This window comes from Prionailurus viverrinus, chromosome B1 (assembly GCF_022837055.1).
Source record: "Prionailurus viverrinus isolate Anna chromosome B1, UM_Priviv_1.0, whole genome shotgun sequence".
NCBI classification, from domain to species: Eukaryota; Metazoa; Chordata; class Mammalia; order Carnivora; family Felidae; genus Prionailurus; species Prionailurus viverrinus.
In genome coordinates, this window is record NC_062564.1 from 173,735,834 (window position 1) to 173,755,175 (window position 19,342).

The window sequence follows — 19,342 nt, forward strand, 5'->3', positions numbered from 1 at the left end:
ATGCATACCAAGGTATTATGTGTATACATGCAGTGCTATATAGATTTCATACATAAATAATAACACTAAATTATTAACACTATAGAGAATATACCCCCATACCCCATTTCTAACAGTAAGAAAATAATCAACCTGCATGAACTGGAATCAGATTCATTTTCTTCTTCACTAGTGCCATCATCCACTTCTGGTCTATCCAGCCAGTGTGCACCGCCACAATCTTCTGCTGTAAACTCAAATGCAGGGACTTCAGAGGTGGATGCCATTGGCCAAGAAGGTGAATTCTGAAAATCCAGTTGGCTGGACCTTCGGTAACCAATTGAAGCCAAAGGCAATTGTAGGCTACATGGATCTAAAAACTTTCTCCCACCGTTTGCTCCAGTCTGTCCTCGATTCCAAAATTCTCCCTGCTGGCTGTCAACTGTAGAATTAGATGATGCTTGATGGCTAAACCACCTCCATCTGATTTTCAAAATCTGCTTCACATCAAACTCTTTACGAGAACCAGACATCCTCAGAGAAACCAAGTGATCGTCTAGGCAACGGGCAAAAAGCACTGCACACAGATTTGTGCATCCAACCAAGACAAGAGAAGTCTATGCCCTGCTGTGCACAATAAACAGATTGAAAGGAAATAAATCACATTCACATATATATCTACATTAACTTTTATACGACTATAGCGGAATATAAAGAACAAAGGAGAATGAATAACGATGAAACACGGTGGAACATTCCATTCAATCAGAGCAAACTCTCATCCACCTATCCTGAAGCAGCTAGAGCACTTTCCCCCTTTCTCCTTTCCCATACTGACCATTAGCTCTCACAAACACTGACAGCATTCATTAAAGTCCTTTCAAATGCAGAACACCCCCCTCTTTTCTTAAACCACAAGTGACAGAAACTGAAAGCACTATCCCGTTGCAATATCTCAGTCTCTGCTGCTTAGCGTATTAACTCTTTCATTGCTACAACAAGGAATTTATTCCAGAGCATTTTCCTTTGTACATAAAAATCACTGTAAAACTAAAATGTTTCTATTTTTATACTAAATTCCTAAATGAGATATCACAAAATAATCATTTTTAAAAAGCATGTTTAAGTAGATGAGTAATAATGACTTTTAAGCTGTGCTTTTTTGGGGGAAGGGAGGGGGAGGAATAAAAAGGTGGGGCTCCAGTTTGTGGCTTTCAGTTTCTATCTTCTTCCTTCTGGAAAGGAGTGTATTTAATTAATACAGTAAGATCTGGGGTAGGATTTCATTTGAGCAAAGAATAGGAAAAAGGAGAAAGAAAAAGTCTGAAAACTACACAGGATCAAAATATGACAGTACTTACTCTTTTCTTCAAATAAACAACTTGAAGCCAGTATTGCCCTATAGTTGGGATTGGGCTGCTTTAATTTAGTATAGTTTCCAAATTTCTATGACACCACTTAGAAGGAGGAAAGTGTAGTTCAAGAAAGCTACCCAGGACTGGGACAGGATTACTTCTTGGCTGTACAAGTACCCTAATGGTGCCCTCTGTTGTTAGCAAAACAGAAAAATAGTCTGAAGATGGTGACAGTTAAGGCAGGCTGATAAAGCAAATAAATAAATCAAAATTTAAAATACTGAATAGTTACTGTGAGCCAGACACCCTACTAAGCGTTGTGAGGGACACAGTTGCATAACATCTTGGTTCCTACCTTCAAAAAGAACTCAATCAAGTTACTGACACAAAAAGCATTTGATAATTTAAATATAAGAAACATTATAATGTTGCAATATTAATATACTGTGATCTACAAATAGAGAATTTGAGTTTTCACGGTGCTCAGCATCTAATGCTATTCACTCGAAAGACAATGCCTATTATCAACTGACCAGAAAAAAAAAAGTCTGCTTTGGAGGCTTACAACAATACTGGGAGGTATAGATCTTAACCTCACACAGCTCTCGAAAAGAATAAAAATTATTCAGAGAAACAAGAATGAGAGGCATGAAAAGCTATCTACAATTTTGTGCTCAATATGGTAGAACAAACCATAAATACTGTAAGAAACAGAAAGCAGGTATCGGGATGGTGTGGAGTGGCATGGGCCAGTTTCATTAGGGAGAAAGCCTCTAGGGATAGTAAGCCATATAGACAGAATGGGGATAGATTTTATTAAAGAAGGAAGATATTAATAAAAACATGAAGTGAGCATATTGACAAAGAAAGGGGGAAAAACAGCAATGGACCAGCCAGCCAGACATACCTAATTAATTTTAAGGAGCAAAAAGACATAAATTGGAATGAATACGATGAGATAAAACGCCTTGAGCACAAAGCAAAGGTGTAAAGGCTCATAGGCAATAACAAGTGGACCGTTGAGCGGGGCACTGTTTTAAAAAATTAATTTGGCAGTAGCATGAAGGATGCATTCGAGAGTAAAATGACTTTCTCTGTCTGCTCACCTGTCATAACTCCACTCTATCCACCTTTATTTCTAACCATTTTCCAACAAGGACACATTGCTTCTTTGGTTGAGATAGAGTCTACATTATGTTGCTCCCTCTTCTATATGCTGTTTGTGTCCCAAGGTCTCTGGTTTTAAGATATTACTCATCCTGGGGTGTCTGGGTGGGTCAGTTGGCTAAGCAACTGACTCTTGATTTTGGCTCAGGTCATGATCTCAAAGCTCATGAGTTCGAGCCCCACGTCGGGCTCCGTGCTGCCAGCACGGGGCTTGCCTGGGATTCTCTCTCTCTCCCCCTCCCTCTGCCCCTACCTTGCTCTCGTTCTCTCTCTCAAAATAAATACATAAACATTAAGATCTTACTCATCTTTTGAGGTTAGCACGGGCACTACTGCCCCAAGAGGCTCCTCCAATTACTCTAGCTTTGTGGTTCTCAACAGAGGTAGCACCAACCCTCCACTCCTACACCCCCAAAAAGGGATTCTGGAAGTCACGGGGGCAGGGGGAAATTTGTAGTTGTTTGATGACCACAGAGTGCTACAGACATGAAATGGGTGAAAATGGCAAACATCTTGCAGTTCATGGTACAGACCCTCATAATGGAGAAATGCCACTGCAGTAGTGCATAAGGATCTTGCCATCATCTCCATTCAGCTTTACATAAAAGAATTCTTTTCTCTCCATTGTTTTGAAATTCATCTGTGTTGCTGCCTGTGGCAGCTGATAGTTGGTTTTTATAGCTATACAGTATTTCACTATATAAACATACAACCAAAAAAATGCATTCTATTGCTCATTTTAGTTGTTTCTAGTTTTAGATTTTTAGAAGTAACCCTGCTATGAACACTCCTGTCCATGTTATCTGGTGCACATGTATATGCATTCCTATTGAGTATATATACACAGAAACAAAACTGCTACATCATAAGGTATGCGTATGTTCAACTTTGATTATTATTGATTTACACTCCTACAACCATATGAGGATTCCAGTTACTCCATAAACACTGGGATTGTCAGTCGTTAATGTTAGTCATACTGATGGGTGTGTAGTGAAATCCCATTTGATTTTACTTTACATTTCTCGTTATTAATGTTATTGGGTAACTTTTTGTATTTACTGGGCATTTGGACATCCTTTTGTGAAAGGGCCTTTGTTTGTCTCTTGACCTTTTTGATTTATTGGCGCTCTTTATTTCTAATATGAGTCTTCTATTATCCATATAATTTTAATGTAAACCACCGTTTTCCACTGAATTGAGGTATTACTTTTGTTATTAATTAGCATCTCACATATACAGAGATCAATTTGGGGATGCTAATTGTTCTATTTGTTTATTTTTTTAATGCTTATTTATTTTGAGACAGAGACAGAGAGAGAGAGAGAGAGAGAGAGAGCGCAGGGAAAGGGCAGAAAGAGAGGGAGAGAATCCCAGACAGGCTCCATGCTGTCAGCACAGAGCCCAATGTGGGGCTCGATCCCACCAACCATGAGATCATGAGATCCCACCAAAATCAAGAGTTGGATGCTTAAGACTGAGACACCCAGGTGACCCTACTGTCTACTTCTATGCCAATAGTAGAGTCTCTTAATTATAGTCTACCTATAAGATGTCTAATATCCATTAAAGCAAGTTCCTATCTCCACATATATCCTTTTAGAATAATTTTTAAAGCTAATTTTAGATATTTACCCTTCTCTATATACTTTAAAGTAATTCTACCCAATCCTTTTCTCAACAAAAAGCCCCAACCCTATTGAAATTCTAATTGAAATTGCATTAAATTTGTGTATTAATTTTGAAATGATTGGCATTTTATGATATTAAGGCTTCACATCTAAGCATATATGCTGTTTAGTTTGTTCAGAGCTCATGCTCACCAATAAGATTTTGAAATCTTTTGACTATAGGTTCTGTGCCTTTCTTACAAAACTTTTTATCATGTTCTTTTCTTTCTTCTTGTCACTGTAGTAAATGCAATATTTTATTTCTAGTTCCATTTACACATGGTTATTGCAATTATAACAAAAGTATTGAGTACATTTATCTTGTATCTAGTCATCTTATCACACTTCTTCATTAGTTATATTTTAAAAATTGGTGTTCATTTTTCATTATGTTAAGTTAGAGGTACTTTGAGACATCTAAGTGGAGACGTCAGATAGTTGGACAAATGTTTCTGGAACTCTGATCCAAGCTCCAAAACCTCTAACAGAAGTCTAGTAGTGGAGAAGCCACTAAAGGAGACTGAAAAGGAATAACCAACGAAGAAGAAGAAAATCTACAGGGTCTGGTGTCAGGCAAGTCAAAAGATAAAGGTATTTCATGGCAAAAGGCATGGTCACAATGTCAAATAAGAGCTCAAGTATTATATGCAAAGAAATATGTCCACTGGAGTTGGCAACATAAAAAATTTGCCAAATAAGATAGGAGGAGTCTCAGTAAAGGAGTGGGGACCAAAGCCAGGAGTGGGGACCAAAGCCATGTATAGACAACTCATTCAGAAAATCTGAACAGTGGGGCACCTGGTTGGCTCAGTCGGGTAAGCAACCAACTCTTGATTTCAGCTCAGGTCATGATCTCACAATTTGTTAAGTTCGAGCCCTGTGTAGGGCTCTGTGCTGACAGTGCAGAACTTGCTTGGGATTCTCTCTCTTTGCCCCTCCCCTGCTCGTTCTCTCTCTCTCAAAATAAATAAATAAGTAAACTTAAAAAAAAAAAAAGAAAATTTGAACAGTGAGGCTGCATAATGGGATTGTAGCTGGAAGAGGTGAAGGATCAAAGTAATGGCTTTGCTTACTTCTTTATTTGTTGCTTTTTAAAAATATGAAGCATATTGGAATGATGAGAATGATCCAGTAGGAAGAAGAGACTGATGACTATAAGGAGAATTACTGGAGCAAAAAACAGTGAAGACTCTGATAAAAGGAAAAGAATGGCACCTGAGTGCAGCAGATGGCTTAGATAGTCATAGGAGGAGGGATACTTCCTCTGTTGTAAGATTTATAACTTTCTAAATGCATCGATTATTTAAAAGGATAGATATGCATTAAGCAATCTACTCAAGATGAAAATCAAATCAGCCCTCTAAAAGGAGTCATGAAATAATAAAGATTAGAGGAGACACTGAAGAATTAAGAAATAAAATGACAGAATAAAGATCCAGCTCCTAAAAACATTTGCCAGTATTTTCTCTTACTTCTAGCAAATTTAACCAAAGAAAAAACAAATCAGAATTCAGAAAGAGGATAAAATAAGTTATAATAAAATAGAATATTTAAATAAAGAGCTAAAAACACTAATATGGCTACAAAAATTTTAAATGTCAAGTTGAATAAGGGAAATGCTGACAAATGGAGAGAATTTAGGCAAGCAAAGTTGGAAAATAGTCTTCAAAGATAGAATTTGCTCAAAATCCCTTACAGCTAGATCTCTATTTAATAATTTTGCCTAAGGTTAAGCTTGTCTAAGCATGGGCACTTTGGAGAAAAATCTTCATTCTAACAAAAAACATTAAAAAATTATCTATTGATACAGTAGCTTGTTATAGTGCCCATGTTAGAAAGAGCTTTATGGAAATTATTTCCCAGCTTTAATTCAATTCTTGGGCCAAATACTTTCTTTCTAAAAAATGTGTAGTTAGCTTAAGAGTTAACGCTTTAGTGGCATGAAATTTAATATTTACATAACACCTTTTCTTCTGTTTCATCAGCTTTTGCCAAACAATATATAACTGTTTGGCTCAAAAACTTACCCAGCTCGGTTGAGGAGTACTTCTTAAAGTAATTATTCTTACAAGATCAATACGTATTAAAAGTCATTACATTGCTAAATTATTAAAATGGTCTGCCTGGACTATTCCATATCAATTAGATCCCTTCCTATTCTCTGTACCCCAACTCTTTAATTTTTTTTTTTTATAGCACCTATCATTGCCTTGCATACTAGCTGTTTATTTCCTTACTTATTGTCTTTATCCTCACTACAAAGTAAGCTATAGTAAAGCTTTCGTTAATCACTACAACCTTATAACTTAGTATGGTAGCTGGCAGACAGTAGGTGCTCTATAAATACTTCTCTAATGACTGAATGTATCGAACAATTACAAGAGCAATAATACAAATATATACATTTTTGAAATTATAAAGAATCTAATTTAAAAAATATTAGAGGGGCACCTGGTGGCTCAGTCAGTTGAGTGTCCCACTCTGGATTTTGGCTCAGGTCATGATCTAACGGTTCGTGAGTTCAAGCCCTGCATTGGGCTCTGTGCTGACAGTGTGAAGCCTGCTTGGGATTCTCTCTCTCCCTCTCCCTCTGCCCCTCCTACATCTCTCTCTCTCTCTCAAAATAAATAAATAAACGTAAAAATACATTAAAAAACATTTATCTCTGGTGACAAAATCTTTTCAGTATTTTTTCAACTTAAGAAAAAAAACCGTAATATGTAATACATTACCCTAAGTGTTTCCTTTTTCTATTTCACTCTTTAGGCATAAGAAATTTTTTATCACTTTGAAATCTAATGACTAAATAGATGTCTTTTTAGAGTGACCAACATTTTCTTCAAACTGATCATCAAATTCTATTCTGTACCTCTCTCTTAAGAAGTTGCCTTTCCTTAAACTGGAGATGCAGCTCACACTACTTAAAGTAGAAAAGTCTCAATTATGAATACATTTTTCAAAATGTAATTAAAAAATCCACATGCAATTTCTGCTTCAAATCTGCTCAAATGTTAGTTTGTGAATTCAAAAGATGACTCTATTCAGTATTATAATAGCAATACTGAAATGCCATTAAGATAGACTGCAGACAAGCTCACTTCAACAGTGTGACTTTTAAAGGCATGGCTTCACTCAATAAAAATCACAGCTATTGAGTAACCGAGTTATATGGGTAATCATTATTATACAAACCTCTCTTCACATAGTTTTTAAGACAACAGCTTTGCTCTATGAGCAATCAATTGTAATAAATCTATTCCTATAGTTTTAAGTGTGTAATATAGATCGCATAAAACACTTCAGGAATTAATTTCACTGTACTAGCCCAGCAGCATTTCACCTTCCCAAGTTTTACCTCAACTATAAAGAGTTACAACATATGATTTCAAAGAACACTTTAAAGTTTGATGTTCTAGGATAGACTTTAAACTTAGTCAAATTAGGTCTTTTATCAGAATTTGGCTTAATTATCTGAAAACTAATATAATTCCACTAACACTTAAAAATGATGGCAGAAAATAGTTAATTATTTACACATATTAGAAAAGATGTGAAATTTAAACTTTAATTTCAGAAATATGTCAGGTATTCTGTACCTCTTCTCCAACTCCATAAAAAGTCATTATTATAAATGTAAAAACAAAATCCTACTTATGTAAATTCAACACATCTCTGTGCTATATGCAGAAAAAACTTAAAGATAAGAACACAGAAAATAAAATCTTTCAGGGCAGGGACCACCATATCCCTAACAACTTGTACAGTGCATGGCATTCAAATTTTACTAAATTTAAATCAAAGAATAAATGAATAAATTAATGACCCAGACCTTGATTGGAAAGATCTGAAAATCTAGCAGAAGAGGGTTTTGAATGAAACACTTACTGAATTATCAAGAAATAAATATGTCCTTTATGTGGGAGGGGATGAGGTTCTTGAGTCCATTTAGATGTATGCTTCAAAAAAATTTGGCAACAGTGAAGAATGGATTTGTGAGGGAAGGCACCATCAGGAGAGAGACCAGTTAGAAAGCTCTTCAAGGTAAGAGGTACAGCTTAACCATGGCTGGAGGCAAGGAGATCTGAAAGGGGGATGGACATTAAAGATATTACAGAGACAGGCCTCATGGAAGCTCTGTGGCAAATGGAAAGGAAGCAGTCAAAGATGATAGCATTTTCAAACTTGGGTGACTGGAAGAAGTAGGGTAACATCGACATAGAAAAGGAAGTAAGAAGGCTACAGCTTCAGGAGGATTGAGTGTAGCTTCAGATAAATTTGGTTTTAATTAAGTATTGGAAATAGGGGTCTGGAGTCTTATCCAGCTTATACTTCAGTATCAATCTATTTAGGGAATTAGAAATTTAGAGTGTGGATAGAGGGGTCCTGGGCTGTTAACACTTGTTATCTTTTCATTCTTTCTACTAGTTACACACACGGCATCAAAATTTCTTTTGTAATGAAAAGAAGAACATTAGAATATAATCCGAAATCCAAAATAAGGTTTCTGGTACAGTGTTAAATCTTTCATGTTGTTAAAAATAATTGGGTAATATTTCTGCTTTAATCAACAAATTAAAGATGAATATTGGATTTAAATTCAGCTGTAACAAACCAAGAGATTTAGCTTTGTAAACTACACGGTGAACCGAAAGGTCAGCAGTTGAGAACTCTGAAATACACGGAAAACTGAAGGTGCTTCATGGTAAAAGCCATCTAATATAGAAATTTTACTTCTTTGTGTACCCTAAATGCACTCTGTGACATATATAAGATCAAGGTGAAAAAAAATGTGTGAGGTAAATTTTAACCTTTAAACTAAATTATGTCTCCTTGCTAAATGATCATACATTATCCCAAACTACTTGCTCAGATAACTTCTTCCCTAGAGTGGAAACTCTATTAAGGTTACAGAAAGAGCCATGACTTTTGAGACACTTAAAATACAAGAACTGACATTCAATTTTAAAAGTTCCATACAGCATGATACAGACATAGAGGCAGGCATAGGGTACTAAGGTCAAAGCAAAATTTTCAATCTAGCTGGACCTCTCTAAAAGCCCCTTGTCAGATGAAACCTCATAATTGGTCCATTAAATGAAAAAGTCAGTAACTGTAAAAATTATACTCACATATCCTTAAAGATTTTAACTGAAACACATACATGTACATTCATTCACAAATATTTTCGTATAGGGTTAATGCATATATTTTACGTGGGCCCCCTGCTGAGTTTGTGTCCTCTTTCTTGTATAAGCCATGTCCACAATGACCCAACATCCATGATTTCCATTTATGATTTCTATAAATGGAAAACTTAAAAGCACTTCAAAAATAATACAAATACAGAATCTATTAGACCAGTGGTCCGTCCACCTTGAGATAAAAAGCTTCTGCCATAATGAAATTAATGTACTTCCTTCTAGCAGAAAGTGTTACCATGAAAAAAATGTCAGCTGAACAAAACAGTGTGCTTAGTGATGTGTCTAATTTACATTTCAGCATGAGCTCATTTCCTTGAGAATTACTAATAGTCTAAAACCAGTTAGCTGGCCCATGAACTTTGACAGGCACTGCTTTAGACTTTGATGATCTCCAACAGACACACACACCCTCCCTCACCCCTACCCAGTCATTTTACAGTTTTCCAGCCTTCGTCAAATTTGATAGCCAATGTGTTAAGAACTCGTTTATATTAAGATCTCCCAGAGCATTCAACTTAATTTTCAAAGAATGACTTTTTTCTTTACCCTCATTAATTAACATGTTTACAAATGTTTCATAATTATTAAAACAAGCATAACTGTTAAAAATGGGTGTGTGAATAAACACAACCAACTTTTGGTGAGTATCCAACTCAAGAGGTAAGCACAGAGTTGTGTGGAGTTGTGCCCTACTGTAGGGCATTCTATTTAGCCAAGAGTGTTTAATTGGCCCTGGGGATCAGTAAGTACAATTGACAGAGGGAAGAGGGTGCATTAGGTTAAAGCTATGAGTCAGTTCAGAGGTAGCTAGTTGAGGGTGCTTCTGTTATTATTTTCCCACATTATTACTTATTAATGATAAGCCTAAGTGATATAGCAGAAAGCCTGAGTCAATAACTAAGCCACTCACCAGCTAGCTGTATAATTTAGGCAAATCACCTCTTTGGTTTTCAGTTTTGTGTGTGTGTACATGTGTGTGTTTCAGTTAAATCAGATTAGGTAAGTAACATGTGCAAGTATTGAGTAAGGATCTAGATTTCTAATAGCAGCTACTATTTCCTAAGTGTGTAAGTGTGCGTGATAATATGTGAAGTACTGTACATTGACTGGGGCTTTAGTTGTCTCAAACACTCTGGCAAACAGGTCATTCCTTTCTCCCCTTACACATGAGGACGCTGAAGTCAAGTGAGGTTATAAGATATGTGGGTAGCAGGGTTCAATGTGAATACAAAGACCAGATACTTTCAAATATGCCACATTGCTGCTTGCTTATAAAATATTCTCATCTGGAACTCATAACTACTTTGTGAGAAGGCAGAGTAGGTATTTCCCCCCATTGTCCAAATCAGGAAGCAGATTCAGAGTGTAGTTGATTTGTAGGTTAGATATCAAGGAGTAGTAGAGTGGACTTAAATACTTTACCAGTAAGATCTGACCAAACTAAAAGAAAATAAGGCACAAAAAGAGAAAAAAAACCAAACAGTCCTTAAAGAACGTATCACTTCTAATATAACAAAATACTGTTTATCATAATTGCAATTAAATGCCAAAGTGGTCTTTAATTCCTGAAGCACAAGAGCCTCCCAGATTTCTCCCCACTCGACTCCTTCCCAGTTTCTGTCACAAATTCTTACAGGACAATATGTTGACCCACATTAATATATATCAAAAGTACCTTTTCATCTTTCAACTGCTTATTGGTACTAATAACTGGTAGTAAAGCAAGCAACATTTAAAAAATCAGTTAAATTAACATTATATGGTGTTTTTATCCCCACACTCATCTATAAAAGTTATCACAGTTGATACTATGAAGACCATAGTATAATTGTAGCAAAATATTTCCTTTTAAAAATAGCCCTTTAGGGTGAGCTCAGTTGGTTAAGCATCCAACTTTGACTCAGGTCATGATCTCATGGTTTGTGAGTTTGAGCCCCATGTCAGACTCTCTGCTGTCGCCACAGAGCCTGCTTTGGATACTCTGTCTCCCTCGCTTTCTGCCCCTCCCTGACTCACTCTTTCTCTTTTAAAAAACAGTCCTTTAGGGGCCATCTGGGTGGCTCAGTTGGTTGGGCGCCTGACTTCGCCTCAGGTCATGATCTCACCGTTCTCATGAGTTTAGAGTTTGAGCCCCGAGCCAGGCTCTGTGCTGACAGCTCAGAGCCTGGAGCCTACCTCAGATTCTGTGTCTCCCTCTCTCTCTGCCCCTTCCCTGTTTGCACTCTGTCCCTGTCTCTCTCTTCTCAAAAACAAACATTAAAAAAAATTTTTTTTTAAATAGCCCTTTAACTTGATGACAGGTAGAAAAGATTTCCTTGCCACTCACTCTTGGATTTTATAAATTTAGGTATATATTTGCTGCAGCACAAGGATGAAAGCTATAATACTATAAAGGTAATGGCAAACCACCAATAAACTCCGGCTTGATCCTTCATGGTTGGCATGTGCTGAGACACCCAACTGTCTTATGTGCCATAAAAAGTAATAATCTGGATAACCATCATTTTGTCTTTTACTGACCTGAACCAAATTCAGCATTTCTATCTTCTATGTAGCTTTATGGTGATGGAGGGAAATAAAGTAATCAATCAGTACTCTCTAGACACAAATATAATAAAACAAAATTGGCTGGGTTCTGTGTATACATAATGAGCCAATCACAGATCCAGCTGATTCTGCTGCAGAACCAATCAGATTTTATAGATGGTATATTAGCTGGAACAGTGAAAGCTGGGTAAGGAAAGGGTAGTAAAGGGCAATGTAAGCAACAGAGAAAAACGTGAAGCACTGTTTCTCAGCTGCTTGTAATTAGAAATAGTTAATCAATACAAATGTTACACCAGTTCACCATTATAAAGAAACTCCCTGGCTTGCCCTACAACTAGACCTTAAAAAGAAGCCACCAATTCATTCTATTATTCTCGAATTCATTCATTCTGTAATTCAGTTCCAGCAAAAAGCAAAATGAGTTATGTATGTGAGTCAAATGGCAAGCAGTGGAGACCAGTGGAGGCTAGAATTATTCTTAACAACATTGCTAGGAGGCAGTTCAGAACAGTCCTCCCCAACTCCCCATCTCTGTGGGGCAGGGGGGCAGGACAAATTGGTTCAGGCCCTTCCAAAGCACCATGCTGAATCTGTCCACCAATTCTAAACGACTATGGAGCAGGAGAATTGGGTATTTCTTCTTTCTACTTATCAGAGAACTATCGCCCCAAAGACAGGTATATATTAAGAAAAAGTGAACCAACCAGACTGAAGTCTAAATTTCCTCATCTACTTTCCATACTATAGCCAAAGTAACCTCCCAAAATGTAATTCTTGACCATCTTACTTTTACTTAATACTTGTTCTCGGTCACCTACAAGAACAATAAAATCCAAGATCTTTACAATGCAAACCAGTGTTTCTAACAATCTAGTAGTTCTTGCTACCTTTTCAGCCTTACCTTCCTCTCAACCTCTCTTCCTATTTCACACTTTTTCTGTCATAAGAGCTAAAACACACTACATCAAAGGAAGCAAAATGAGTTATTATTGCAATATTTCCCAAATGAAAAGGACTATGGAAGATACTGCAGATAATACAAGTGTGAGTGGAGTTAAATTTTCCCTTCTCCATTTAGCCTTCAGTTAACTCTCTTAGCTCTGTTCCCTGGTGATCTGATAAACACAGGTATGCCAACTATGTCACTAGGCAACACTGCTTATAGTAAAAATGATGAGTAAATTTGCACCTGAACTCAGAGGAACTACAAATAAACTATAAATACCTCACAGGTAGCCATAGCTTTGACCTCCCTGAGTGTGACAGTTCTTGTAATTGGCGTATCCCTCATGGGGACCTTGGAAACTAAGTCTATGGAGTGGTGTGGCACATCGTTTCCTGTGAGACCCGAGATGTTTAAAACCAAGGCAGCCACCTACGTCCACCTGTTGCGAGCTTTCTCTCCTTCAGCTTTCACTTGGAGCAGGGACTCCCAGATGGCTACGGGAACTGCTCACATGGACTGCTGTGAGGATCACAACCACGGGTGAGGGACACTGGATGCTGTCTTGCTTGAAAGCTGTGGTTCCTGTCTGATGTCCTTCTAAGTAAACACACCTATGGTAGATTTCTGACTGTTCAGCTGAACCTAAAAAGACCCATACATTTGCACGGCAGTAAAAGGACGTCTCAGAATGACACTGCAGATGTTTTACAATCGGTACCCCAGCCCCTCCCCTCTGTCTGTTCTTTTAGACTAACATATATCCCTGACAAATAAAATACACACCTTGTACTCACCTTTCTTTGTTGTTATTCCTTTTCTGGGGAGCCCATCTTCCAGGTAACATATCCTACCTCCCCATAGTCCATTCCTTCAGCCATCTGCTGAGATGAAGCTATGGATATTTGCAACCAGAAAGAAAGGAGATATTGCATAGGTAAAGAATGCAAGGAAACTTTGCTGAAAGGCTAACTGTATACACAGAAAAAGAATGGAAATTTATTAAGAATAAAAAATAGGCGAAATTGGTGGAGAGATATGGCAATAGCATGTTAAAGTGTAAAATGTCCAGATAGAGTGTCTAGACCAATTGAAGAAAAGAGCAGAGTCAGGCAGTATATCAAATGCGCCCTTCCTTCTGCATCATTAGCCATGGGGAGAAGCCAGGGAGCCCTGGATCAGCATCAAAGGCAGGGGACTTTAAGAGTTAGGCAATTTGGTAATCTGTAACTTGGGAGAGGGAGAAGGAGTGGAGGGAAGGATAACAAAGGAGATGGTTTACCAGTAGTCCAGGGAGGGAATAGTGTTGCTATAAGTCAGCTCCACCTCTATCTTCTTAACCTGATTATCCTAATCAGCCTGTCCTCGTGGAATCTGTAAGCTGATTGTTAATTGTATAGCAGAATTTTCAATGGTATTACAGCTTTCTTTAATCCCAAACTATTCAGATCTGTCTCCTCTATTACAGGTTGCCAAATACCCTAACTTGTTATACTTTAGGGCCAACTCCATTATTTCCAAACTCTGAGAGTGGTTAACTTGAGAACTAACCAACATGTGGCACTTAGAAAAAAATTTAGTTCTTCTAGACTTGCTAAGGGCTCTAGTTAGTCTCCTTTCAGTGTGTGAATTCTTAGGTTAAAACACCCAGTATTCAAAAGCAAAATAAAGAAAACCAGTCAACAGAACGAGGAATGAAGTATACATGCAGAGACACTAGCAAGGTATCCTGGAGACCTGGAGGGGAAACAGCCCCAGCTCCTAACTTGCTGTTGTTGATGTCAGTTGCCTCTGAGACTGCTGCACTCCCTGCTCTTGGACTCTGTGACATAAAGTTATATCCTTCTTTTAACAAAACACTGTTTTTGCTCAAGCTATTTTGTCGCCAAAAATTCCCTAAAACCAAAAACAGTGGTTGGGGCAAAGTATACAGAATCAGGTTTTATCATATGGAAAGATTCTACTGATGAATCTATTGATGAGAAGGAGAGAGAGAACTCAATTAGTGCTATTTTATTTGGGGTTGTAAATTTCCCATTCATCTTTTTATTCTCACAGGAGCTAACATAGTGCCTTATACACACCACATTTAACACATTTAAATATTTTTTGAATGAACATATAATTAAAAAACAATGAATCTACTTGGTCAAAATAGTATGTCTAATTATGGAGTTTTTCAAAAGCATTTCATTTCCAATTAATAAAAAATATTCTTTGCAATTCTCATTAGCATAATTCTATGATTAAACACACATGCTTTTACCCACACCAAAAAAAAAAAAATGCTGTTTTCTATGCTCTAAATGCTGAAAAGCATATTTTGGATTTCATTTCTCTGGATTTTATGTTAACTCATAGGACTATAAAGCCTGCATAGTGTAGTCATTAAGACTGTCTGCAGAATATTCCAGTTCTCCTCCTGCTGGGCACATGATAGAATTGCATTTCTCAACCTCCTTGAAGTTGGGTGTAGCCACATGACTTGTTGGGCCAATAAAATGGCAGCAGAAGTTATATGTGTCACTTCCAGGTAGAAGCCTTCAAGAGCCAATGTGCAATTCATCACCTCCTTTTCCCTGCCCTAGCAATTGTGGAAGCATGTGTTGGGATGGAGCCTCTGATAAACTGGGGCTCCAAATGACCACCTGTAACAGAGTTCTGCTGACCCTAATTGGATATGCCCTGTGACTAAGAAACAAACCTTTTTCTAAACCAGGAAGATGTGAGGGTCTTTTGTTACAACAGCAAAATTTACCTGATATATTCACCAGACACCTCTCTCAAAAGTGGAATGAAAGCAATGAATAGCTCCAGCCTTCAATCTGTCTTCAGAATAGTAACATTTTGTATAGCATTGCATCATTTATAGAATACTTTCTTATAGAAGTGTACCTCATTATCCAAACTCTCAAAATCCAAACACAGGAACTGAATGAAGTCAGATATATTTTTGGACCAATCCCCCATTCTCTAAACCCTCACTACCTGCTATCTGAAATTCAGGAACCAGATACATTTAGATGAGGTGATACTCCTTGCCTTTCAAACTCTTGCCACCTGAACTCAGGAATGGAAAAAACTTAGCCAGTAAAGGATTCTTGATACATTATTTTATTTGTACCCTTAAAACTGTTTTTCTATTACATTACCTATAAGACCCTCAACATCTATTGAATGAACTGTGTGCTGTCATCATTCTAATTTTACAAACAAGGGAAAAGAGTCAGGGAGGTTCATAAACTTGCTGGGAATAACCTAACACTTTAGTGGCACAATCCCAGACTTTCTGGCTTCAAATCCCTTGCTCTTTCCACTAGGTACCAAGCTTCCTAAGGTCTCTTACAGCTGTAAAATTCCAAGATTTGATACTAAATTAACAGTATCAAAAGTGTGATTTAAAAAAAATGTCAATGGCATAGAATAATTAATGTCATTCTTTAAGCAATTCTACTTGCCTGAACCTAGTCTAATTCAGTATCCTGAAGCACAGGACAGGAAGAAATTCTAGAGATCATTACTTGCAGAATTATGAGGCACTATGAAAGAATTTAGGGGGAATTAGACTTTTCCTTTGACATACAGTATATTTAAAATGCTGACTTAAAAAAAATGCTTTTAGATGATCTTCACTTTGGTTCTTACCAAATTGGCTAACCTCAAACTCTTTGCTCTCCCAATTTTTATAAAGCCTCTGTTTAAAGAAATACTCCTGAAGAATTGCCTGTCTGTCCATTTCTATAGGTTCAGTGGTTCTCAACAAATGAATTTGGAAAAGGTCACAAAATATATTCCCCTTTAAAAGGGTTATCTTTAACATTAGCCAAGAAGTTGAGTAAAAAACTGTTGAAATTTGACTAACCCAGTGATTTCAAAGTTATTTGACTTCAGACTCTTATTTCAAAGAAATAAACTACTGATTTCTCATTTCCTGGAACAGAGTTTGGGAAATACTGTTCTAGATAATTCTAAGTGTTATGAATGGTTCAAGTTAAGCTTTTAGGCAACTTATCTTTAGAGTTTTATTACTGTCCTTCATTGAAGAACACTGTCTAAGATTCATTATTTTGCGTAGGAATATTTTAAAGATGCTGCCAACCTTACCATGCCATCTCCCTTTTTATTAGGGCCCATGAGAGAATGTTTCTTCTGAGGCCTCATCACCAGAAAATATCCTGCTTAGGCAGAACTGATCTGTTTTTATCTTGTAATTAGAAACACACTGAAACTTACTGTCCCCCTCCCCGCCGCCTTTTTTTTTTTTTTTTTTTTGCTAGCTGCTATGAAGCCCAGAGCCAAAACTGTGACTCACTTTTAGTACAGGATCTTACAGTATGCACTTGGTATTATCTTTCTCCTTGATTTGGTATTATTTTTCTTGCTCTGCCTCAATTTTCTCATTTAGTTTTGTTTTATCCTTTTGTACCACATGGAGACTAAGGGGCTTCAAATCATTTTTGCAACTCTATATTGTATATAGTAAGTCCTGCCTTACTAGTTTCATGTTGATTTTTCCCTACCTGCCCCATTACCTGAAAATATCAGTGTATTCACCTTTGTGTAAAAGTATTCATAGTGACGACAAACCAATAGAACATACACATTCACTATACAGGCAAATCCGCAAATGCTTAAAACCTGAAAAAAGAGTTACTACTGCTCTTTTAGCTGTCTAATAATCAAATCGACTCATTAAACTGTTTTCTAAACGGAAGGAGAATTACCATTTATTGGGTACCAGTAACTGCTAGGCACTTAATATACAACCGTTTCACTTCAGTGTATTTGCACATACACTGTCTCTGAAAGGACAAATTAGAAACTGGTAAAATTGGTGGGCTGCGGGGCGGGGGGAGGGGGCGGGGAGAGAATTTGTACAGATCCCTCTCGTACCTTGTGAATTTTGTGAATACATCAACTATTCCAAAATGTTTTTTTTTTTAAATCAAATGGGACTTTAGGAAAGGCGGCAGCAAGGCTTTACTCTCTGCTACCGCAAACTTTTTTCCTCGTCAGCTTTCGATCCCCGAGTATGTCACTGAAATGCCCAACGGAGTTTCCAGGAGGCACGCCAGCTTTTACTGAAATAAAGTCCCTTTCTGATTCTCCACGCTCCAGGATGAGGCAATTACTTAAGATGAAAACTGAGATTGTGATAGCCTGCGGATAACAGTGAAAAAAAAAAAAAATCCGAAATGGTTTCCAGTTGGTTTTATTAGTGGAAGAGTGCCGGGAAGAAGCCGCGCAGTCCTGCCTCGGCCGGCGGGCCGGCCGCACCACCGCGTGCAGAACTTCGCCCAAGTCGGAGCGCGGCCCACACGCAGCTCCGGGCCCCCCGCTGCGCGGCGGGGAGGCCGGGCCGGGGTTCGAGCCCCGGGCGCGGCTGGGGCAGGGCCCCGCTCGGCCCACCCCTCCGCTCGGAGGTGCCCCGGAGGGCCCCGCGGGACCCCGGCCACCACGGCCCGGAGGGAGGGTCGCGTGGGGGCGGGGAGCGGGCCTCCGTGCGCGACCAGCCCGCCGCGGCCCCCTCCCCGACGCCGAGCAGGAAGGAGCACTTACCGCGTCGGGCTCCGGAGGCGGCCGGGGGTCACGGCGGGGCGAGGCAGCCAGGAGTGAGGCAGGGGGCAGGCGGGGGGCGGGGGGCAGCGGGCCGGGGAAAGGGATGCTCGGCCCCACGGGCGTCCCCAACCCCTCCCCGGCAGCCTCACCCCCGGTGCCGGCCGGCCCGGAGCCGGCCACTCCCCCTCCGTCAGGCTGCGCTAGGCCGAGGAGGCACGAACTCGTCGGGCAGCCCTGGAGGGGGCGGGCGAGCGGGCGGGCGGGCGAGCAGGCGAGCGGGCGGGGGTCGGACTGGCTCGCCCGTCAGACCCGGCGCGGCGGGAGCGGCTGCCAGCCCCGCCCCCTGCCGCCAGGCCCCGCCCCCTCCGCGCGGGGCCGCGAGTCCTGGGGGACAGCCGCCGCCGCCGCCGCCGCCGCCGCGGCTTGGCGGTTTCTCTTTCCCTCCACCCCCAGCGCGGCGCGCGCGGACGGCTTGGGCCGAGGAGGGAGGAGGTGGAAGGAGGTGGAGGGAGAGGGAGAGGGAGACCGAGGAGGATGCGAAGGAAGGGCGAGGCGCGGGCTCTGGCGACGGGAGTTCTTGGGGGAGGGGAGCGATGGGGGAAGGGGCGGAGGAGGGACGCCGGGCTGGGCGGGGCTCTGGGGGAGTGGGCGGGGCGCGACGGACCTGACAAAAAATTCCGGTTGTTCCCGCCCCTTGAAGCTGGGATGAGGGGAATTCCTGGGGCTGGAAGTTTAGAAAGAGTCCCCTCTTCAGAGCAAGAAGAGAGCGGGCCTGTGGATTTTGATTCCTTGGAGAACAGGACTGTATTGTCCTAGAGTTTTGGGGGAACTCACCAAGAGTCGCCTCTCGTCTCCGTGTCCTGTAACTCTTCCCTTTGCAACAACCTGATAATTATTGTGCCCCAGGCAGTGGGTTTGTGG

General features: G+C 39.6%; 1 protein-coding gene across 6 annotated transcripts in view; it reads right to left on the reverse strand.

Annotated features, from left to right (window-relative positions):
- KLHL5 (kelch like family member 5) overlaps positions 1-18,797 on the reverse strand; it is a 94,254-nt gene extending 75,457 nt beyond the window's left edge. The window contains exons 1-2 of one of the 6 annotated variants that reach the window (XM_047856034.1): positions 18,422-18,797; positions 133-603 (exon numbers count right to left, since the gene is read on the reverse strand). In XM_047856034.1, coding sequence (XP_047711990.1) covers positions 133-512 — 380 coding nt within the window. In that variant the 5' untranslated portion in view covers positions 513-603; positions 18,422-18,797. Of the gene's footprint in view, positions 1-132; positions 2,613-13,659; positions 13,758-18,421 lie in introns of those variants that run through there. The other 5 variants (XM_047856036.1, XM_047856033.1, XM_047856032.1 and 2 more) reach the window with 5 other exon arrangements.
- Between the last annotated feature and the right edge of the window lie 545 nt (positions 18,798-19,342).